General features: G+C 28.7%; 1 protein-coding gene across 1 annotated transcript; it reads left to right on the forward strand.

Annotated features, from left to right (window-relative positions):
* The first annotated feature begins 16,922 nt into the window (after positions 1 to 16,922).
* Positions 16,923 to 19,042, forward strand: LOC112726986 (cytochrome P450 94A2). The gene has a single exon (XM_025776566.3). The coding sequence runs from the start codon at positions 17,166 to 17,168 to the stop codon at positions 18,705 to 18,707; it is 1,542 nt and encodes a 513-aa protein (XP_025632351.1). The 5' UTR covers positions 16,923 to 17,165; the 3' UTR covers positions 18,708 to 19,042.
* The last annotated feature ends 7,033 nt before the right edge of the window (positions 19,043 to 26,075 follow it).

The following is a 26,075-nucleotide window of genomic DNA, read 5'->3' on the forward strand; positions in this document are numbered from 1 at the left end:
GGTTCATATGTACAAAACTAATCACGATGAGGAGTCATGTGCCAGGTTGCTCCTGAATCAATAATCCAGACATCAGTGAGCTATTTTCTACCTTTAGAACCAATTATTGCTTCGCCATATAGGATTTCTCCATCATCAGAGGTACTCACATCCTTGAGAACTTAATCTTTCTGGAACCTTCTTTATACTTTTCTTATTCCGACAATCTTTCTTGAAGTTCCATCTCTTGCCACAATTGTAGCATTTGAATTGCTTCTTTTCTTGTGACTTCGGTCTACTTTTGCTCCCACTGGAACCACGCTCCATTGATCTTTCTCTCGTCATCAACAGCGCCTCTGCTTGCTTTGAGCTCTCTAATCTATCTTCCTTATTCTTGCGCCTGGATTTTTCTTCAAGAATCGTAGCAACCATACCATCAAAAGAAAGATAGTCTATCAAAACATTATTAGTTAAGTTAATTATGAGCTGATCATATGAATCTAGTAGACTTTAAAGTAGAAGTTCTGCACGTTCGTTTTCTACTATGTTGTAATCCAACGATGAGAGTTGGGAAAATAGCATATTTAGATTGTTGATATGATCTATTGCCGATATACATTCACTCATTCGAAGAGTATAACGTCTTCTCTTCAAGAATATCTTATTGTGAAGTGACTTGACTTCATATAATTTGGTGAGAGCATCCCAAATTTCTTTTGCTGCCCTTTTCTCTGCTATACTTGACAACACTGAATCACCGAGTGCCAAGTGTAAATTTGCTACGGCGTTATCATCCATCTCCTTCTATTTTTCATTTGTAATCCCAGTGGATCTACCTTCAATTGCTGCCACGCAATTGTCTTTTCTCCTAATTGCTTTTATTTTCACTTTCCATAAGAAAAAATTACTCCCACTAAATTTTGGAATCTCATATTTTGCTGCCATTTTTTTATGGTAACTCGCAGTGGAAGAAAAAATATTAATCAGCAACCTTTGACTCTGATACCACTGTTAGATACTAGACAAATAATACAGCAAAATATAGAGATGAAAAATAAAAAATTTGTATAAAATAACTTTCTTTGAGAATTACAACTTCTCTCTATCATAAGGAGATTACAATAACACTCTCTTGACAAACAGAAAACACACTTCTCTCTACATATATAGGAGAAAACAACTCAAAAAAATTTTCAATTTATAAGCAAATATCTGTTACGTAAATCACCCATAACATGAGATTACTATTCTTTCTCTCTTTCCACCATCAAAGTTTGATGGCTATTACGTAGGAGTATTTTTCTCCTTTTTATTATTTAGTTTTCTTTTTATTTTCTTTTTTATAATTAGTTTTACTAAACTTACACTTGTAATTTTTTATTTTTTTTTTACTTATTTTTTTTACTTCTTGTGTTCTATAATTATTATGTTCTACACTTCTTTTGGACACAATTTCTAAATTCTAAGAACAACTCACAAAAAAGAATTGTCGTCTCTATCCTTTGAATTGAGATCGTTGATATAAGTTTGGTCAACACTTCTTGTTGAGGTTGAAAGAACAAAATCAAGCGAAACATTTGCATATTGAAATTTTATTTCAGAGTTTTTTTTTTTCAATGAATTATTGTATACGTAAGATGAGATTCAAATTCTCGACATTTATTTAAGCGGACAAGTAAACTAATCATTCGACTAACCCAACTTAATTTAAAGGAGTAGTACTCTAACAATTTTGCCATTTTATTCTTAAAAAAATGGCAATAGGAAAAAAAAAGTAAAAACATCAATTATCCCTCCTTATGTAGCAAGAAAGTTATTAACTTATTATATTCAAGGAACCACCTAATAAATTGCATAGGAGAATTGGAAGTTAGCCCTTAGCTACGTGAAAAGCTGCTAGCCAGGTCCCACATTGAGGTTGCTCTCCTGATGAGTCGTCATGGGCTCCCCAACCTCGTATACATAGTCACTCAATAATAGTGTTATTGGTCTACATATATAGGTGCAATAGGTTAGATTTTAGAATAAATATTTAAATAAATTTTAACATATTTTAAATTTTTAATAAATTTATATGTTCTAGCAATTTTTGAGAATTATTTTTATCATAAAAATTAATTTTTATGTTTTCTTCAATTAAACTTCTAATATATATTATATAAATAAGTCTTAAACTTTATTATAATATAATTAGTATTTTTTCAAAATTACAAAGAATTAATTTGTCTAATCAAATTAAAATAATCTTAAAAATTTGTAAATAATACAAATTTGTTAAAAGAATCAAAGTATCTTATCTGTAATTTTTTTTTAAATCAATCTAAATATTTACTCTAAATTTTAAATTAAAAAATATTAAAAAATCATCAGAATTTATTATTTTTTGTTATTAGTTAATTATTAATATTTAAAAGTATAAGATAAAATATGTTGTTAAATTACTAAACTAAAAAAATTATATTAAAAAAATTAAATTAATAACTAAGTGATGATAAAAAATAATAAATTCTAATAATTTTTTAGTATATATGTATTTTTCTTTTACATGTACCAAAATGTCAAGAATATAGTCTTAAATTAGTTTTTGTAAAATTTTCAAGAGGATAAAGCGGTTTATGGCTTTATGCAAACAAGAGAAATTCGTATACTCTTAAAGCTCATTTAATTCTATACTATTTATTATTTGACACATGATATGCTGATAATGTGAATTTAATGTGAAAATATTTGTCTATCTCCCTCCCATTTATGTGTAATATATAATATGTCAAACAATAAATGAAAGAAAAAAGTAAATAACCTGTCGACATATATAAGAATTTCTCAACAAACATAATTGATTGGTAGATGGAGCTGTGAAGGGTTTCTCTTGAAGAAATAAGAGTAGAGTGAGAATTACATTTTTTAAAATTTTAATTTAGGATTAATTAGTCTTTAAAAAATAGTATTAATTAAATTTTTTACGATAGTAAATAGTAGATATGTATGTTTTTCTATCAATAAATAATGTGAAATAAAACGAAATTATTCATGTATTTCATTATCTATAGTGATGCACATTCTGTTAGTGTCATATGAGCATAGAAACGATGTAATTTTAAATAATGAAGCATTCATTGTCTTTTGAGTTTTCATATAATATTTATTAACTGTTCTCTATTTTATTACGAATCCTATTAAAACAGGTGAAGTTTCGCTTCAAAAATTATTATTTACATAACAATTTTTCATAAATAGATACACTATAGTAATTAACAATACACATAAATACTGCCGTTAAATTTTACATGATAAATCGATATAAGAACATAACAAATCTATCATTAGTTGTCATAAAAGATTAAATTAATATTTTATTTTTTTAGAGGTTAATTAATCCAAAATAAAAAACTTTAAAGATCTAATTATATATCATTTTACTAAAAAAATAAATATGTAAAAATATTACTTATTAAAATATGCTCCAAGAAAAATATTTTTAGAAATATGCATGTGGCCATGAGGGCCACTTTAATTAGCCACACCACACTCGAAATGAAAATTTCACAGAGTAGAAAACAAAGGTTATTGAAAATGCAGACAAAAATTGCTGACACGAAATGGCTAAGCAAGAAACTAATTCCATTTTTCCCACACAAGAGAAACTAATGACAATTCTTGTAAACATAGATTAGTATTTTTAAAATATTAAATACTTATTATATAAGCAGGAATACTATATTTAATAAATACGGGTATAGATAAAAAAAATTGTTAAATTAGTCAAACGACTTTAAGTTTAATTTTATATTAATGATCCCAAAAAAATCATAGAAATATATTTTAGAATTATAAGTTATATCAGGTTTTTTACGATATCAATATGTAAGAACTTTGAATTAATTGAATCAGTATACTAATTTTCTATTGAAAATGTTTTATTAAATAATATTATTTGTATATAAAAATTAATTCCATTATTTATACACCTCAACTCTATTGTAATTAAATCTACATATAAGTTTTATTTACTATTTATTCATTTTTTGTCTATTCTTAAATTTAAAGAATATCACAACATTTGTTTTTATATATATATATATATATATATATATACCAAAAATTAGTTTGCTAATTTTTCATTTCGTGTATATGCTAGTCTGTAGCTGACTTGCACGCATGCATATTTATAACCAAAATTATTTAACTTACATAATTTTATGTATATAATATTTATACTTATACACTTATTATATCTAAAATTATATAATTATTAATAATTAATAAATACTAAATGAAATAATTTTAAATTGTTACACTGATTTTTTGTCATCATTTAAATATTATCATATTTTTTATATTTATCATTTTTGAAAAAAAAAGAAAAGTGAAGTAAATTCTATGTCATTAATTAGTTTTGCTCCATTAGACTTAATTAATAATTAGGATTGACAATACTAATTCTATTTATGGATATTTAATTTGATCTAATTCAATCGGATAATTCAATCGGATAAAATTGACAATTTAATTTATAATGAATCAAATTAAGAGTAAAACAGATTAATCTACAAATAAAATCGAATGCGAATTTAAAATAAATTCTACCCAACCTACTACCCCATCCTAATATATTACAATATATAATTAAAAAGTATTATATATGCATGTATCGTGAAATATAATAGATGAGAATTCAAACCCACGTATTCTTCTTTCTATAAATTTATAGTGAAGTATATGTTATTTGTAATTTTAACATAAATTTTATTATAACTTTATTGCTTTTAAATTTAATTTAAACTTAATTTTGTATTTATATTTTTGTTTTATTAGTGTTTTTATGAAATATGAATGATTAAATATTATAGTTAATTGAAAAAAATAGTTTTATTGTAGGTAAAATTGGATAAATTCATATTGAAATTTATATTGAAATTTTAATAGAATAAATTAAATTAAGATCGAGAGATTCTTAATCTATAAATAAAATAAATGATTTTAGTGTAATGTTAATCTCAAAAACTACTTTAAAAATTTACTCATTTTAAAAATATTTTCAATCTATAAATTAAATTAAAATCAAATCTAAATCCTACTCTATCTTATTTAGGGGTGAGCGCGGGTACCCGACTACCCATCTAAATTCGAATCGAACCAATTAAATTGGTTCTGAAATCAACGGGTAATCGGGTCAAACCCGAACCAAACCAATGACTTTTGTTAGTGATTGGTTCGGGTATCAGTTTTGGGGTGCGGAATCCGAACCAATCTGCGAACTAGATCATATATTAATTAAATAAAAAAATATATATGACTTTTCTATTAGACAATGATTATTCATTATTAATATGTTTGGATTTTAATGAGTTTAATTTTTAATGTATTTGGTGTTTAACATGTTTAGATTATTTCTATTGATATTTCATGTTTATTGTACTTGTTGAATTTTTAAGATAAAAATTTAATTTTTTTTTATGAATTTTAAAATCATCGGGTACCCAATTACCCGAACCAAACCAATTCATTCTTAATCGGTTTGATTTGATTCGAATACATATATAAAAAATTACAAATTCAAACCAAATCGAACCAATTACATTTTGATCGGTTGGATTCTCATTTTCACCCCTAATCTTATTCGACTTTCGGCCTTAATATTTTTTAAGGCTAATAAATTAAAGGAGTTGGAACACGTACAAAAGCTATCATTTTGTGATTCCGGTCATACCCCTGTATTGTTTTATCTGAACCCCGCTTTTTTCAACTTCCTCAAAAGCTAAGGATTGAAAACATCTTACATTTAAAACAATACCTAAATATTTTTGCATTATTATTTTAAAAAATTAAATAATAACAAATAGAGTAGTCACGCTAACTCTTAGTATCCAAATAGTAATTTTATATTAATATTTGACAAATAAAAATGCAATTTAAGTTGAGTCACGTATTACCTTTATTAATTATATTATATTATCAAGCATGCTACACATCCATGTAACCATATAATCAAGTTGACTCAAACCTAAATAGTGTCACACATATTAATGATGAGCGAAAATACGTGCCCAAAAATACTTCGTTACTTCGCACTCATTATGAAAAAAAGTTACTTCTTTCTCAATACGAAACTGCTCATTTTCTTCGAATCTCTCTCAAAATCACTCAAACTTCAGTCACGATCTCTGCAAAAACCACTACTGGAGAAGAAACGCGACAAGATTTGGCAAAGAACAACCAGAAACGAACGAAAACAGCAACAAAGATTCGCCTTCCTCCTCTTCCTCATTCTCCTCCTTCTTTTTCGCGTTCCTTCTTCTTCACGTGTTTTCTCCATATCTTCATTCTTTTGTTGTTATTGCTGTTGTATTTTTTTGTCTTTTAATCTTTCTCTCCCTGGTGAAGAAGCAGTAGAAGGTGAGGAGGAAGAGTTTTGAATTGTGCAGAACAGAAATGAACCGAAATGGCCAACTCCAGTGAACCGAACATCATTCATGTGCTGAATAAAACGTCACAAACATTTAATCATCAAGAAAAATATTTCTACATGTACAAGGACTCAATTGAACACACTAACAATCAAGTCAGTCAAAATGAGCAACTCCACTGACCCGAGCAACATTTATGTGCTGAATAAAACGTTATAAACATTCGATCATCAAGAATAATATTTTTCCATGCAAAAGAAGTCAACTGAACACATAACAATCAGGTGAACCGAAATGCTCAATACCACTGAACCAAACACCAATCATGTGCTGAATAAAATGTGATAAGCATTCAATCAGTAAGAAAAATATTTCTGCATGCACAAGGACTCAACTGAACACATTAACAATCAAGTGAATCAAAATGAGCAACTCCACTTAACCAAGAAAAATGTTGGTGTTGTTGGTGATGATTATAACGAAAGAAGAAGAAGAAGCAGAAGAAGAACCTACGTGCGCGAATTTGGAAGAAGAAGGAGGAGGAGAAATACTATTCTTATTGATTGAAAGTTGTTCACCATTTATTCACCACATGAACATTGTTCGATTCGGTGGCCTTTGTGATTTTGATTCACTAAATGAATGTTGTTCGATTCGGTGGCCTCCTTTTACTTTGTTCAGAGTTTAAGATTATTGTGATAGCATGCAACAATCATTTAATTTCGTAGCTGTCTCAACGTAATAACCTCATTCAACTGATTTGAAGTTGAATCATTCATTGTTTCCATTCAGAAGTGTAGATCGAAGAAGAAAACGAAGAAGAAGAAGAAGAACGACGGAGTTTATTACGTTGAATTCAATGCAGATCAATAATGAAGAATGTGAGCAGAGAAGAAAAATGCGAACAGAAGAGAATGACAAATTTTATTAGGTTGAAGAAGAAGAAGAAGAAGAGTAGAGCATAGAAGAAGAAGAAGAACGAAAACGCGAGAAGAGAACAAGGTTTACATTGAGAAAGGTTTATCATGCAGCAGAAGGTTTACGTTATAGTTATATGAGGTGCGTGTATAACAAACGCATAAGGGGTTGGGGAGGCGCGTCTGATTAAAGTTACTTAGATAGCTTGGATGAAAAAATTACATGGATGTAGAGCTTTTTCATTATATTATTATACACAAATGTTTTTGTTGGATATTCTGCACTTGTCAAATAATATTTTTAGAATATATATATATAAATTATTCTCTACATTCAAACAATTTTAGTATCCAAAAGTTTATCTAAGTAATTTAGAGTCACAAGCTTCTTTTCCTGCACTTGTTTCAAATTCACGCATACATTCTTCTTCTTCTTCTTACACCCCTGATGCTACGTCTTCCTCTTTTTCTCTTTTTTTTTATTATTTTTCACTTTCGTTACCGTTATCACCACCACCACCACCACCACCTCCTCCTTTTCTCAATTTTTGTTCCTAATTCAATTTTTGTTTGTGTGCTTGTTTTCGAATTGAGTTTGTGTGTCGCAATTATTAAATAATTTTGTTTCATCTTCGATTTAAATAAAGGTGTACTTGGTCTGTACTTGTTTTGAAACGAGTTTACATTCTAAATTTAATTTTTGATTCATTCTAAATATAATTTTGATTCATTTCTAAACATAATTTCGGTTCATTTTTGAGTGAATTATTTTGTTCTGTACTTGTTTTGAAACGAGTTTACATTCTGAATTTAATTTTTGGTTCATTCTAAATATAATTTCAGTTCATTTTGAGTATAATTTCGATTCATTTCTGTTCTGCACAATTTAAAAATCTTCTTCCCCACCTTCTACTGTTTCTTTACCAGAAAGAGAAGGAGGAAAAGAAAAAAAATACAGAAGCAATAACAACGAAAGAATGATGATATGGAGAAAACACGTGAAGAAGAAGGAACGCGAAAAAAGAGGAGGAACGCAAAGAAGAAGGTGAAGAAGAAGAAGACGCTCTGTCGTAAACGACCGTGAGAAGAAGCTGCGTGTGTAATCACACTCTTTTAATAAAAGTAGTTTTTATTGGTGTTGAACCTACTTGAATGAACTTAGATAAAAAAATATTTAAATGTATAACAACCCTATCTATCTATATATATATATAAGTTTAGTTTTCATATATTGGTAGTATAAAATATTTTATATAATTATATAATTATAATTATTCTTTTAAATAATTATTCATACAATTAATAAAAATAATAATTATTTTAATAATATAATATTATATGATAGAATATAAATATAAAATTAACGGTATACTAAAATTAAATTCTATTTATAATATAAATGAGAACCATTAATGATAATCTGACAAAGTTGTACTTCTTTCATAGTCAATCTCATTATATACTATATTATTTTGCGGCTTAAGTTTCGAAATAAATTGCTTGCATTGATCGGACAATTTCGCAAGATACTAAATTGAGAGTTTAATTTGTCAGCATCAAAAATCAAAACTCATGTTGACGATTTCAATGGAAGTAAAATACCAAGCCAATCCAAGCATACACGCAAGATAGATTAGCTTCAAGTCCATTTCAATGATGAAATTTTGCAAATGAATATTTTTTGCTCTATATAATTTATTTTGATAGTTTGAAATTAACTTTTATTTTATTACATTTTTAAAATTAAACTAAAAATATTAGTAAGAGTATAATATTGATAAAAAGAAGTTAATTAACAAAAATAGGAGCACCGTCTTGCTTTCATAATATTTAAAAGTTTCTCTTCAACTATTTAGACTCTAGAATGTTTTCTATATTTTTATTTTTTTTATGAATACTTTTTGTTCTGAGATAATATTTAATACCAAAGTAGATTTAGACTTAGATGTGAAATTTAGACTATTTTAAATGAAAAATCTAATTTATTTTTAAGAATAGTGGATTGTTCGATGTTCTCGCCTGAATAACAGTAAAAATATCTGTAAAAAACTTCTATAAGGTTAAGTTAGGAAAAGCTTAAAACAGATTTAAATGAATTAAGTTAAAAAATATAATGAAAATATTTATAAAAGGTAATGATTTAGCCATTAGTTCTGAATTTCTCCATTTATAATAGTGGATAATTTTTTTTTCATTATTATATGAGAATTTATCCCACATTAAAATAATAAATAAACTGTGAATATCATCTGAAGTAAGATTTGATAAGATTTTACTTGCCATCTAAATCAAGTCGGATAGATGGACTTGTACATCTAACTAGACTAGTATAATCAAATTTGTTGGATTTGGATTCTTTAATTTGTAAGATGGGACTAGAAAATTTACGCTACAGCTTTATCTTTAGGCCAACACTTTTTAAACATTATTACTTAACTCATTCTGTTGGTATAAATTAAATGGATTAAGATTTTTAATAAAAAAGTTGATATAATGATAAGTGAGGAGTTAATTATTTTTAGATTAAGATAACTGGTCACACGTTTTATAAAAGTTATAAAATTAATTTTTATGCGCTATTAGCTCTAACAAATTTTTTACTTAACACGTGAATATATATAACTGCCTTTTTTTATGTGGATTTCGTTTTTATTTTCGAAATTTCTTTACGTTTTCTTCTATTTCTGCGTTCTCTTCCATATCTCTGCGTTCTCTATATTTCTCTTCCTTCTTTATATTCTCTTCGTTCTCCGTGTTCTTTTCATTCAAGATCAATGTTCTTTTATCTGATTTGAAGATTTGGATCAAAATTTTTGAAATCAAGTTGTGAAATCAACTTTGAATAGGCATTTCATTTTTGAAGATAATGAACGATCCAAGTTCAGACTGTATGTCAATTGAACCAGCACGAATTGAATTGGATTATTGTTTCGAATCGAATCAAGTAGTTTAGGTATGGTTCGAATCTAGTTAATGCAGTTCGTTAGTAGTTTATTATGATTCTGTAGTTGAATAATTTTTTTTGTTTGTGAAAATTGATGTTCATGGTTGATGGTTTGAATTTGAATGTAATGTACGAATTCTGAATCTGAATTATTATTTTGATGAATCTGTTCTGTTCCCAGTTTCGATGTATTTGAAATTATAAATTGGTGTATTTTGGAAATGCTTTCAGTGTATTTTCAAGTTCAGACTATCAATAGAACCAAGACGAATTGTATTATTATTTTGAATCAAATCAAGTGGCTGAGGTATGGTTCAAATTTAGTTAATGTAGTTCGTTAGTAGTTTATGATTCTGTAGTTGAATAATTTTGTTTTTGTTTGTGAAAATTGTTGTTCATGGTTGATGGTTTAAATTTGAATGTAATGTATGACTTCTGAATCTAAATTATTATTTTGATGAATCTGTTTCATTTCCAGTTTCAGTGTATTTGAAATTATAAATTGGTGTATTTTGAAAATGTTTTGGGTCTATTTTCAAGTTCAAACTGTCAATTGAACTAGGGCAAATTGTATTATTACTTTGAATCGAACTAAGTGGCTAAAGTATGGTTCGAATCTAGTTAATGTAGTTCGTTAGTAGTTTATAATTCTGTAGTTGTTTAATTTTGTTTTTGTTTGTGAAAATGATTGTTTATAGTTGATGGTTTGAATTTGAATGTAATGTACGAGTTCTGAATCTGAATTATTATTTTAATGAATCTATTCTGTTCCTATTTTTGGTGTATTTTGAATTATAACACGCTTGAAGAAGTTAAAAAATTCTACAAAGATTATTCTAAAACTTATTTAAATCCAGAATGCACGAAATTACTTAATGATAACTCAAAACTCCTTCTCCTCCTCATTCTTCTTCATTATCATCATCTTCTTTTTTTTCTTTTTTTATTCATCTTCTCCTTCTTGGTTTACATTCTCATTATTCTTCTTATTTTACTCTCTTAACAAGAATAAAAACAAGAAAAAAATCAAACAAAGAATAAGAAGAAACATATAATGTTGCAAAATCAGTAGGAAGAAGAGGAACCTATATTCATTCAACTAAATAAAATTATAATACACATATTCATTCAAATCTAATATGAGAAGCGATGCTCCTAAAAGAAGAAATAAGAGCAATAGAAAAAGAAAGGAAGAAAGAAAGAAAGAAGAATAAAAAGAATAATGAGAAATAAGCATTAAAAAAAGACATTTTTATGCTTTTGTAGCAAAAGTTCGGTGTAAAAACTAAGAAATATATGTGTTATTGTTAAGAAATTTAGGTGTTATATATTTATTCTGATAAAATATACATAATTCAAAACTCTTCTTCTTTCTATTTTTTATCTTTTGTTTCATTTTCTTCTTCTTTTTCATCCTTTTTTTCTTCATCTTCTCCTTCTTATTTCATTTTCTCATAATTCTTCTTACTTTACTCTCTTGAGAGAAAAAAATTAAGAAAAAGAGAAGAAAAAATAAAAAAGAATAAGTGACTGCAATAACATAGAAAAGAGGAGGAGAAGAAGAAATAAAAACAAAATGCAGTAACATATCAGTAGCACCAGTAGAAGAAAGAGGAGGAGACGCATGAAGATAGGAAACCGTTTTTCATATTCTTTGAGCGCGGCACGCAAAACGTATGTGAAGTGGGTGTTTCGTTTGCGTTATTGAAGCACATGTGTACACGCTATGTGTAATGAAATGGGTTTGAGCTAACTTAGTTGGATTTGGTTATCAAAAAGAATTGGATATGTAGCAAGACTAATAATCATATACATTTATCAATTTACATTCTTATTAAACCAACTTGGGTTGGTCGAGTGGTCAGCTTACTCGTCCGCTTAATCAAGTGTTGGGGATTTAAATCCCATCTTGTGTATGTAGCAACCCATTGGCCAACGATAAACCCTTAAATGGAGCTCAGATTCGCAACGAATTAGTCATTGACCTATCGGGTTGAGGAATACCGTGGACAACAAAAAAAATTACGTTCTTATTAATTGAATACACAATTTATGTTTATGGCATTTAATTTAAATTATAACAATAAAAGCACATTACTTATTTATTATGTAACATCATAAATTCATATACATAATTTTTATATTTAACAGATTTTTACTATTAATATTAGTCAATTCTAAATTATATATTATTTTATATATGTACCAATAAATCATGATTTTAAATTATTTTAATATATTTTTTAAAGGCATTATACATTTAAATCACCGTATAATTTTTAAATCACCATCCTCGATAATTTAAAAATTTGTTTCATATTTTTTAAAGTGGAATAATTTATTTTGATTTTTTAATCACACATGTTTTTAAATTTTATTTTAGTTGGATTTAAAAAAAAATGTCAAATACTTAAATTAATTTATTCAATTGACAAAGTTAATATCTATTGTTTATACATATAATATCTATAATTAAGTAATATAACATCTATAATTTCATATTAATGACATCTATAATTTTCTACTCATAATATTTATAATTTCATATATATAATGTTCATAATTAACAAAATTTTATAATTAATGTTACCAAACTTTAAACTATGTTTTTTATTGTATATTTCAAATTATCTCTTATGTGCACCAATGGATGATGATTTTAATTATTTTAATATTTTTTATTTAATATTGATATGTATGTTTAATTTATTTATTGATTTTGATATGATGAGTTAATAATTATTTTTAAAAATTTATTTCTTATTTTTTTATATTTTATTTTTTATAATAATAATTTATATATAACATATGAGTTGTATAGTAGAAATTGTTAAAATATTTTAATTTAATATCCATAATTTTATACTATAACATCTATAATTTTAAATACATAATATCTATAATCAATAAATTAGTGTAAATTTATTATTTATTATTTTATTTGTAGGTCACAAACTAATAATTTTAGACGTTTCTTATTTTCAATAACAAATATTCTTCATATATAAGTTATTTTTTAATACAAGTCTCTTTAACCTAATTTACCTCATGCGTCATTATCTGACCAACTTTTCAATCAACGCGCAAATATATAACTGCCTTTTTCGAAAGGGTTTCGTTTCCGTTTTTGAATTTTCTCAGCGTTTTCGATCTATGTTCTCTTCCATCTCTGCGTTCTTTGCGTTTCTCTTTCTTCATTTTTCACGATTTCCTTCGTTCTCTACATTTTTAAAATCAAGCTCTGAAATCATCAATTTTGAACAGTTATCTCGTTGTTGAAGATAATGAATGATTCAAGTTCAGTTGTCAATTGAACCAGAGCGAAGTGGATTATTGTTTTGAATCCAATCAAGTGGCTGAGGTGTGGTTCAATTCTAGTTAATGTTTTCATTAGTAGTTTATGATTCTGTAGGTGAATAATGTTGTTTTTGTTTGTGAAAATTACTGTTCATCATTGATAGTTTGAATTGAATGTAATGTAGGAGTTCTGCATTAAAGAAAATATTTTTGTGTATTTGCAGCAAATTTCGGTGTAAAATTAATATATTTATGTGTATTGTTAAGAATTTTCGGTGTATGTGTACTGATAACTCTGCATAATTCAAAACTCTTCATCTTCCTCCTCTCCATCTTTTACTGCTGCTTCTTTTTTTTTCATCATCATCACCATCTTCTTCTTCTTTTTTCTTATTTATCTTTTCCTTCTTGTTTTATCTTCTCAAGTTTCTTCTTGTTTTACTCTTTTAACAAGAATAAAAACAAAAAAATGAAACAAAAAAGAAGAGAAAACACATAATGCTGCAAAATTATTTGGAAGAGGATGAACTTACATTCATTCAACTAAAAGAAAGAAAGAAATAAGAAAAAAAAGAAGAAAAAATGCAGCATTAAAAGAAATATTTTTGTGTATTTGCAGCCAATTTCAATATAAAACTAAGATATTTATGTGTATTATTTAAAAATTTTCCGTGTTTTTGTACTGATAAGTTCTGCATAATTTAAAACTCTTCCTCTTCTTCTTCCTTATCTTTTGTTGCTTCTTCTTCTTTTTTTCATTACCATCACCATATTCTTTTTCTTTTTTCTTATTCATCTTTTTCTTCTTGTTTTACCTTCTCAAGTTTCTTTTTATTTTACTCTCTTAAAAAGAATAAAAAAAATTAAACAAAGAAAAAGAAGAACACACATAATGCTACAAAATTACTTGAAAAATGATGAATTTACATTCATTCAACTAAAAGAAAGAAAGAAATAAGAAAAAGAAGAAGAAGAAGAAAATGAAGTATTAAAGAAAATATTTTTGTGTATTTGCAGCAAATTTCAATGTGAAACTAAGATATTTATGTATATTGTTTAAGAATTTTCGGTGCTTTTGTACTGATAAGTTCTGCATAATTTAAAATTCTTCCTCTTCCTCCTCCTCATCTTCTGCTGCTTTTTCTTCTTTTTTTTTTCCATCATCATCACTATCTTCTTCTTTTTTTTTCTTATTCATATTTTTCTTCTTGTTTTACTTTCTTAAGTTTCTTCTTATTTTACTCTCTTAACAAGAATAAAAACAAAAAAAATCAAACACATTCATTCAACTAAAAGAAAGAAATAAATAAAAAGAAGAAGAAGAAGAAAAAAAATACAGCATTAAAGGAAACATTTTTGTGTATTTATTATAAATTTCGGTATAAAACTAAGATATCTATGTGTATCATTTAAGAATTTCGGTATTTTTGTACTAATAGGTTTTACATAATTTAAAACTCTTCCTCTTTCTCCTCCTCATCTTATGCTGCTTCTTCTTCTTTATCTTCTTATTTCATTTTCTTATAATTCTTTTCGAATTCAGCTTCAAAACTTCCTTCACTTTTTGCGACGATTTTGAGAAATTTTTGAGAAATTTTGATCTTTGTTTAAATTTTGAGTGTTGCGATTTTAATTGAGGGAGAAGAACCGGTTGTCATAATGGTTTTTGCGCTATTCAAGAGTTGGAAAATCGCGTGTTTACACGCAATCTAAACTGAGGATTATTTTTATTGGATTTGGACTAACTTGTATGAACTTGTATGTCAAAAATGTTTATATGTATAACAAACCTCTTTCAATAAATAGAGATGAATTAAATTTAAAATATTTTTATTTTTTATAAAATGTCTTGAGGTGATTTGAAATTTTTTTAAGAATGAAAATATAGAATTTTTAAAATTTTTATTTAAAAAAATATAAAATTATGAATATAATAATAAAATAAATTTTTTTAAGATTTGATTCATATTAAATTTAAAATTAACTTTTGTTATAATTAAATAAAAAAAATAATTAAAAACAATTAATTAAGTTAATTAAATTAAAAAATAATTCATATTTTTTTATAAATATAATATTATTAATTATATATTTTTATTTATTATCTATAATATTTAGTTATATAGCATTATTTAAGTAAATATTTCTTCTAGGCGGAATCTAATATATTAAAGCCAAATAAATTAAATCTGCATAACATAATAAACCAATCTTATAAAAATGAACTTGATAATTTCAAAGTTCTAATAAAATAAGATTTCGTACAGTAGGAGCAAGTAATTAATGACATACGAATATATAAGTATATAACCGCGAAAATGGATTCTTCTCATGCGAATGAGTAATAGTTCAAATAGCATAATTTTTTCATACTTAATTAAGAAATTATGGATTCGAATTTCATATCTTTGATTAAGAAAAAAATGGATCTTCTCATTTTCTTAATAATTAAAAAAATAAAATATAATTTTTAATTTTTTAATACTTTTTGTATTTTTTATTTTATTAATAAAATTAATAATAGAAGACTACACTTTATTTTTTTAATTAAAAAAATTGAGAAGATGTATTTTCTATAACAGCAGTCAATTCAAAATAGTAACAAATAATAATAATGGTCTGAAAATCATGCTTCTCATGTTAAGAGAAACCGACACGTAAGTACTACTTCGTAAGCATTTACGTATCTACAACTTTATAACGCAAAAAATAAAACATTGCGATTAACAAATTTTGTTAATAGACACAAAGGTAAGCGTGTTTATTAATTAATCATTTTTTTATTAAATATATATATAAAATTATTAAAAATTAAATTAATTGAAATGATAAATAATTAATAATTTAATAAAAGAGTCTTGAATTTAAATTTAAAAATAAATTTTTTTTTATGAATTACATATAATAAAAATATTTTAAAAAAAAGTCATTTAACCTTTTAATATCTCGATTATATTGTGATTAAATAGATATAAAACAGAAAAATGAAGAAATTAGATTGTAATTTCTATATACTTTTATTTATGATATATTCTCTTTATTGCTTATCCTTAATTATGTTGATATCATAAATAAATGGAGAACCAAATATTTTTAGCGAAAATAATAAAAATTGATTAATATTACCTTAAATACAAAATAAATATAAAAAAAATTAATTAATCACCAAATATTTATCTAAATCAATATCAATTTTGAGCCATGACCAGAGTATTATCAGTTGAGGATTTATAATACTAACTTCTCGTTAATTCACGTATATCTTATGAATGCAATATGCCTAAGTCGAAATCTAATTTTTTTTTACATGCATAAAGTGAAGTCTTAAAATATTCATAACTCATGATGAGTCATGAATGGTAATTTTGGGTATTTTGTAAAGTTATTCGTTTACAATTATAGAATTTTAGTATATGTTTTAGACTTTCTAGAACAAAAAATAAAATTTTGTTTGGTTCAAAAATAAAAAATTAGTATATGCATGTGATTTCCTTACAAGAAAAAGGAAAATCACAAAACCAATTCTCTTGACGCACGACACTATAAATATTGCAGCAAGCGAAACATGAAAGAAAACACACCAATAAGAAAGCAATTGCAGAACCTTCTAAACCAGAAAACATGGAGCTTCTTCCCATAGCTTACTTCCTTCTATTTCTTGCAATTCTCACTTGGTTCTTAGCAACAACACGCTCTTCATCTTCAACACCCAAAAGAGTTCCACCAAACACCAATACTCCTAAAGCCTACCCTATAATTGGCTCCATCTTCGCCATCGCCGCCAACAAACACCGCCGCATCCACTGGATCTCCGACATCCTCCTCTCCTCTCCGTCCTCCTCCACCTTCACCCTCCGCCGCTCCCTTGGCTCCCGCCAGATCTTCACCGCCGACCCCGCCATCGTCCACCACATCCTCAAGTCCAATTTCCCAACCTACCAAAAAGGTCCCACCCTTAACCGCGCCCTCGGCGACTTCCTCGGTGACGGCATCTTCAACTCCGACGGCGACAACTGGAAGTTCCAGCGCCAGCTCTCCAGCCACGAGTTTAACACAAGATCCCTCCGCAACTTCGTCGAAACCGTTGTAGACGCCGAACTCTCCAACCGCCTCATCCCAATCTTATCTGCCACGTGTAATCATACCAACGCTAATGCAACAAATACATGTGACTTACAAGATATCCTCCAACGCTTCGCCTTCGATAACATATGCAAGATCGCTTTCGGTTACGATCCGGAATACCTCCTCCCATCGCTTCCAACAACCACCTTCGCCAAGGCCTTCGACGACGCAACAAGAATCAGCAGCGAGAGGTTCAATTCCGCGGTGCCGCTGGTATGGAAGATAAAGAAAATCCTAAACATAGGTTCCGAAAATAGGCTCCGAACCGCAGTGTCGGAGGTGAGAGGCTTAGCAAAGAAGATCGTAGAGGAGAAGAAGCGAGAGCTTGAAGAGAAGAAAACGCTGCAATCCGTGGATCTATTGTCGCGGTTCTTGGTTTCCGGACAAAACGACGAGTCGTTTGTAACGGACATAGTCATCAGCTTCATTCTCGCTGGGAGGGACACTACTTCCGCAGCGCTCACGTGGTTCTTCTGGCTTCTTGCTAGCCATCCGCACGTGGAGGAAGAGGTGGTTAGTGAAATTATCCAGAAGAACCACGTAGATGGTTCCTCCGTTTACGAGGAGCTAAAGGACATGGTGTATACTCACGCCGCGTTGTGCGAGAGCATGAGATTGTACCCGCCGGTGCCTGTGGATACGAAAGAGGCTGCAAACGACGACGTTTTACCTGATGGTACTTTTGTGAAGAAAGGGACACGTCTGGCGTACCATATCTTTGCGATGGGAAGGAGTGAGAGGATATGGGGCGCGGATTGGGCCGATTTCAGGCCCGAAAGGTGGTTGAGGCGGGATGGGGAGGGGAAGTGGGCTTTTGTTGGAGTTGATCCGTATAGTTACACAGTGTTTCAGGCCGGGCCTAGGGTGTGTTTGGGGAAGGAGATGGCGTTTTTGCAGATGAAGAGAGTGGTGGCAGGAATCTTAAGGGAGTTTAGGGTGGTTCCGGCGGTGGCGGAAGGGGTGGTGCCGGAGTATACCGGATACCTTACGTCGCTGATGAAAGGTGGGTTCCCAGTGAAGATAGAGAAGCGAAGATAACCACACAAGCAAATATATTCTCTGTATCATTTTTATTTCCTGTAATTACATGCCTGAATTGTCTCCATCTGTAATATGTAGTTTGATCTTTGAAACTCTAGAAGTAGCTTTTTTTAACTTTTGACTTATGAAAAGTAGTAGTATTAATGTCGGGTGCAATTTTCAAAACCAAATTGTAACTTTTTAAGAAGCTATTTTGGAGCTTATAGAGAAGTTAAAAAAAATGACTTCTCTCATAATACTTCTACTTTTCATTACATTTCTTTAAAATAAGTATTTTTAGAGTTAAAAATCCAAACACAAAATAACTTATTTATAAATTACTTTTAACAGAATCATTTATTGTTTAAGTTATTTTATCAAAAAGAGCTTAATTAAGTTAGTTACCCAAACTGGCCTTAGTAGTTTCAACTTTCATGTGTTAATTATGTAACTAAAAAAACCTTTTGAAGAGATTTTTATTACTTTTGTGGGGTTGATCAAGTCGAGTTGTATTCGACCAACTCTTATAATTTTTAATAACTGATTTTTTATTATATGTACATAAAAATATATTTTGGTTATTTTAATTATGCTATATGTGTTTTAAAACTAAATTTAATTAAAAAATTATTTATTAAAAGTAAATGGAATAGTATTAATGTATATTTTTTGGAATGACAAGTTATGGTCTCTAAGTAAATTTTAAAATATTAATTTTCACTGTATTTGGATAAAAATTTAAAAAATTTTAAAGTATTTGAGTAAACTCTAAATAATTTTATAATGTTTTAAAAATTTTCATAAGATTTTGAAAGATCCTAAAAAATTATACAAATATAATATTTTAAAAGAGTATATATATGTTTAGAAATATAAAAAATAATTTAAAATTATCTAGAGAATTTAAATAAATATAATAGGTAAAATATTTGTTATTAAATATTTGGATATTCAATCTGAAGAAATTAGAATAAATTATAAAAGTGAATGATTATAAATAGGGGTGAAAATTTTGGATTAGAATAAAAATATAAGTTATTTATATAAATACTTGTGTACTGAAACATTTTTTTTAGAAAAAAGGATAAATAAGTTCGTAACTTTTTGTCCCGCAGATATTTTCATCCCTAACCATTGGAAAATACTTTTAAGTTCCTCACCTCCTTAAAAGTTGGACGGATTAGTCCTTCCGTACAAATGTCTCCGTCAAACTCAACAGAAAAGTTAGACGTAACTCTCATTCTGCTTACCTGGTATTACGACTGCCCACATGGCACATTAGTGGATGGTTAGTTTTAGAAAATGGACAAAAAAATTTCTCTATCTCAAAGTAGCATATATTAATTAAGCAAATTTTTCATTCTTCTTGTTTTAGAGCCTAATCTTATCTGCTCTATCCCTCAATATATTTTGCACCGCTACAAATAGCTTCAATAAAGATTTAGCGACATGTCCTACACTAACAACGTTATAGATGATAAAACATACAAGCATGTAGCTATGTATTATACTGAATACAACAATTAGGTAGCGTTTATTTTGAGATACTGAGACAGAAACTGAGAGACTGAGACTCAGTATCGTGTTTGTTAGTTCAGAGACTGGTACTAAAATTTCTGTCTCTATCTCTAAAATTTTAGTATTTCAGTACTTCCAAAAAGTAGGGACACAAGGGACTGAAGTTTTTAGAGATGGAGGCTGAAACTTTAATAACATTTTATATCTAAAATACTTTCATTTCAATTAATTAATTCCAATTTTACCCTTTGTGCAAATTAAATTAGAGTTTCATTCTTGTTTCAATTCTTGTCTCCCATTTTGCACCAAACAGAATACTGAGATTTATTTCAATCCATGTCTCTTAGTCTCAGTCTCTCTACCAAACGCTACCTTATAGAACACTCTAAATACACGACATACTATTTTAGTCACTCTAAATCAAGTATGATGCAATAACCATATAGGTAATTGATCTAAACAGAGCGCCTTCATACTTAAAAAGAGTATCACAGGAAAGAAAAAAGCATGTATAGAATTTATAAGCTATCGTTTTAGTCTAAAATACGTTAGTAACAAAAACGAGAGAAAGTAAGTTAGTGGATGAACGCTAATTCACTTCCCTTCAACAATTAACCATTCAAATTCCAAAATCAAGCTAGAAAACACAACTTTCCATAAGGAGAAGCATTTTTTTAGCCGGAATTTTGAGAAGAGCGGAAGTGTATTTACCCGGAAGTTATTTCTGCAATCGTCAATGAGAGTCACGAAGCGGTCCATGAGGTGGTTGACCATCTTGGAGCGGCTCAGAATGATCGAAACAAGCAAGAACCGCGCGTAAAACCTCAACTCCTTGGACCGGACTCCCAAATCTCTCGGCGAGCCTTCAGATCCTTCGAAGTCCCTTTTGCTGAGTATGGCCTCGTGGAATACGTAGGCCTCGATGAGGAACCTGATGTCGCTGGTCCTCATGTAATGGCTGAAGTAGAGCTGGCCAATTCAGCTCGCAATCTCGCTGATTTCCCAACGCTCGAGACCGCACTGAACCAGCTTTAACCGGTTCTCTTGCTGGTACTTCCAGAGCCGTGTGTATGCCTTGAACACCTTGTAGAAGAAGTGGCTTTGAGACAGAGGGACTTTTTTGTCCCTTTTTAAAAACTGGCCTTCCACTAATGTGTCACGTTGGCAGCCGTAATGTTAGGTAAGCAGAATGGAACCATGTCAGATTTTTTTCGTTGGGTCTGATGAAGGCATTTGCATAGAGGGACTAATTTGTCTAATTTTTAAAGGGGAGATGAACTTAAAAGTATTTTTTAATGATCAAAGACAAAAATATCCACAAAACAAAAAGTCAAAGATCTATTTATATTTTTTTTTATTAAATTTTGTTTCTTATTTTTTTATATTTTTTATTTTCTTACTTGAATATTGAAAGTTAGACCGTGACTTAATTCAATAAGTTGAATAATTTCAAGTGTCAAACTGTCAGTACAAGTTAAAATGTATCCAATGGCGTCATTGCAAGTTATTGAAGAAAAAGGTGAAAACTGTTGCCAAATAGAAGAAAGCCTGTACTACTCTATCTCATTGATATTGAACTCTCGCCTGTCAGGCTGTGTCACCACAACTTGGAGTACTCTCTTTCTCTTCCAACTACTTTCCCTTTTTATGCATGTTGGGATCCGGAATATAGTTGTCTATTTATAGGAAACTTTTTACCTATACCACTGTACTTTTTTGTTACCCTAAATGATAAAAAATAAAAAATAACAAAAAGATAAGAATTCAAATAGAATAAAAAATATATTAAAATAAAAATAAAAATAAAAGAGGTAAATTAAAATTAAATAAAAAGAGTATTAATTTATTTTTTATTTTTTTTGATGCAATAATAGAGACTTCTCAATTTAATTTGTCCACGTTAGAGAATTGAATTGAAAAGATTCTTCAACTTTTTATTTAATTTTTCGATGCAACAAGAGAATGATTCACTCAATTTCATTTGTCTATATCATAATTTCGTCACGAAATTAAAAAGAATTTTTAAACATCTAATCACTTAATACTGCGACTACAATAACTAAAGAGGTATTTATAACCTCTTATTAGGTTAAAACAGAGAAAATCTTAAAGCTCACAAACATAAAACCTAATCTAGTAACTAAATAAATAAAAATAAAAATAAATTAAATAATTTTTAAATAATATTTAATCTCTTTATATTACGAACATTTAAAGCATGTATCATTCTCTTCCTCTTTAAAAAAGATTCGTCCTCAAATCTTGTAGCTGAAAAAATAATATATGAAAAGAGACAAATATAAAGAAGATAATTTTTTTTTTGTATTTTTTTTCTGTATACTTTTCTTATATTTTTTAAATATAAAATCAACAAGAACGACAAGATATTAATTAAATACAAATAAGAAAGATAAGAACGTAAGAAAGGACGTGAGATATACTGAACCTTTTTTTTATTTTTTTGGATATAAGAAGAACAAACATAGATTAATAAGGATTAATCTAATATCTGAACTCTGATATTAAATGAAATGGAAAAAAAGATGAATAAAATGACATGAATTGAAATTGAATAAGAAAGATACATTAAAATAAAAATAAAAAACAAAAAGGAATAGATTGAAATTGGATACAAAGAGAATCACTTTATTTTCTATCCAATTTTTTGATGCAATAAGAAAGAAACTCATCAAATTAACTTATCCACATCATAGTTTGAGAATTGAATTGAAGAGACTCCTCAATCTTTTTTTTTTTTGAACATAGGTAGCTCAACACAATAAAGTGGAGCAGAAAGGAACAAAGGACAACAAAAAACAAAACATAAACACAAATAAAAAGTTGTAATCCGTTGTCATTTCCGGCATTACCATCAACAACCAAACGGATCAACTCCATACCATTTCTTGTAATTCAAGAAGGACAGAATCTTTACTCCTTCAACACTTGTCTCTACTCTCTGGAAAACTCTGCTATTCCGCTCCAACCAGATGTTCCAAATAACCGCACAGAATCCTATCAGCCATTTCTTTTGCTCAGACTTCCCACCTGTTACTCCAGTCCAACTCTCAAAGAACTCTTTAACGGTTCCTGGGATGGCCCAAGTTCTATCAGTATACGTCAACCAAGCACACCACGCCTGCCACGTAAACTCACAAGCAAAAAATAAATGATGTACAAATTCTATGTCCTTTTTACACAACACACATATATTGTCATGATGATTAATAATGTCGAGTCTACTCAGCCTCTCTTTCGTGTTGACCCTGCCTACTAGCACAAACCATACAAATACTCTTGGAGGAACCAAGCCTCTCCAAATAGAGCTTGTGAAGTTGTAACTCATGATGTCGTCTGAGAGAGTCTCTTTCTGTAGCACCTGTACAAAAGAATTAGTAGAAAAAATACTTTTTTTTTATCAAATTTCCATACAACTGAATCCTCTCTATCAATCGATAACCTTACAATCCGTAATCAGTCGTGAAGTTGATTGAGCAACTCTAACTCCCATTAGAAGAGTTCTCTCCTCCACTGGAAGTTCCATACGCACTCTAACCCATCCCAAAATCCACAGTCTCCTATTACGGATCCTTGTTGATTTGAAACAGAGAAGAGTCTCGAAAAACAATCTTTTAAAGAGCCACCTTGTAACCAAGCATCCTCCCAAAAATGAATGTTTCTGTCATTTTCCACCTCCATGGACAGACCCCTGATCATCATATCTCTTGCCTGTTGCTCCTTAATATTAAGCTGGCAGACAGTGGCGGAACTTGAAATAAAATTTTGGGGGGGCCAGATAGAAGATAATTGTTAAGATGTTTTTGATATGAACCCCATTTAAGATAAGCTCGCCTAACCTCATCTCTCTAATTTGGGTGATATTGCCAAATTTAAAGCCGTTTTTCAGTGTCTCGTTCTAAAGAATTAAGGTCAAACTTATCAGATCTTTAAACTTTTGAAGATTGTATCTCACTTTCTTTGTGATTCATTAAAGTAGAAAAACTATCCACAGGTGTTGATATTGTAAAGGGTAATGCTAGGTAACCAATAATTTTTTTAAACAATATGAACAACCACCAATCAAATTAAAACACACTACACCTCCAAATTAACCACCTAAATCTTAATATTAGAATAATCATCTGCACACCTAGTGAAATGAACATCTAATCTATCCATTGTTCACATTGTTTAGTATTCTCATTGTCTACCTATACTTTTCCTATTGTAAAAATTATATGTTCTTCTTGAATATTAGCCTTCCTCTTAAAAATGCATCAATTCTTTGATTTTTCATAATTATTTTATATAAAAATTTGAATATATATCCTGTAAAATATGTAAAAAAGAAATTAGAAGGATAAATATTAAAATTTATAATATTTATTGAATTTTTTACCAATTTATACAAATACAATAATATCAATATTTATTGAATATTCTAATATTTTTTATCATATAAAAAATTAAATTAAATAAACAGTAAAATATAAAATAATATTAAATTACATAAATAAAAAATGCCTAATTTTTTATATTTGAATTCAAAGGTAAAGGGAGTGTTGCTTATTGAATAGAGAGATGCGAAATGCAAATACACTCAGTTTAGTCCAAATCCAACAAGGTTTGAATGTTTAAAACTAAAAAAATTATTGTGCAATAAAAACAAGAGATGAAGATTGAACTTTAATATTTTATGTCATAGTAAATTAAAGTATTTGAGCCAACTGAACTATTTTTTATTTTTTGAAAAAGTAGTACTAATTTTTTTAACAAAAGTTTGGGGGGCCATGCCCCCTTGTCTTAACTAAGCTCCGCCCCTGCTAGCAGATATCTTTCTACGGCCCCCTCTTGATGGCAAAGGTTGGCTTAACAACATTATAGTTAGGTCCAAGAGATGATTCACTCAATCTTCTACCCAATTTTCTATGCAACAAGAGATGACTCACTCAACCTCATTTGTCCATACCATAGTTTTATCATGAAACCAAAAAAAAAATGTTTTGACACTTCTAATCACTCAATGCTACAACTACAATAGCTAAAAAGGTATTTATAATCTCTTATTAGATTAAAAAAAAAGGAAAAAGTCTAGAGGGCCAGCAACTTTATTAAATTCTGACCAACATGTAACCGTCAAAACAAAAATGAATAAACCCACACTATTGGATGAAATCTCACACCATTAAAAATATCATTAATGACTACTTAATGATTACAAATCACAAAAGTTACTAACTCCCTAACACTCCTCGTAATTTTTAAATAATATTTGATTTTTTTCGTATGACGAAGATTTAAATAACGTATAAGTAAAGTTTCAATCTTTTTAGCCATGTAGATTTATTTTAAAAAGTATAGATGACTCTGATTGAATTGAGAAAGATATGGTGGACAACAAATAGATGGTGTGCATGTAACTCTAGCAACCTTTTTCCGTCAGTTTTTCCATTTGTGTGTAGGGGAAATGTCCATTATGTGCAGCTTGAGTGAAAGTTTTAGGTAAAATAAAAATCTAATTATTTTAAATTTTAATATTTATCTTTAAAATTATTTTTATTAATTTAAATTAAATAATATTTAATTCTAAATTATAATTATTTTGTTAAACAATAGAAGACATAGTTGAGGCAATAATATTGGATAGTAGTAGCTGCAGCCCCAGAGGACAGAAACGGTACAATGACAGGGCCGACAATGGCTATGCATAAGACAGGGACAGAGGTTGATTGTGTGGAGGTAGCCTTTTACTCTCTCGTTCTCTCTCACTAATAATAGCCCTCTCCTTCATCCACAATAGCAGTGCCTTCGTTAGCATAATCTTTTTAGATGCTTCAATACAAGTCCAATCTGAAATTAGGGAGAAAA

The sequence above is a fragment of the Arachis hypogaea genome, chromosome 12 (genome assembly GCF_003086295.3).
Source record: "Arachis hypogaea cultivar Tifrunner chromosome 12, arahy.Tifrunner.gnm2.J5K5, whole genome shotgun sequence".
NCBI lineage: Eukaryota > Viridiplantae > Streptophyta > Magnoliopsida > Fabales > Fabaceae > Arachis > Arachis hypogaea.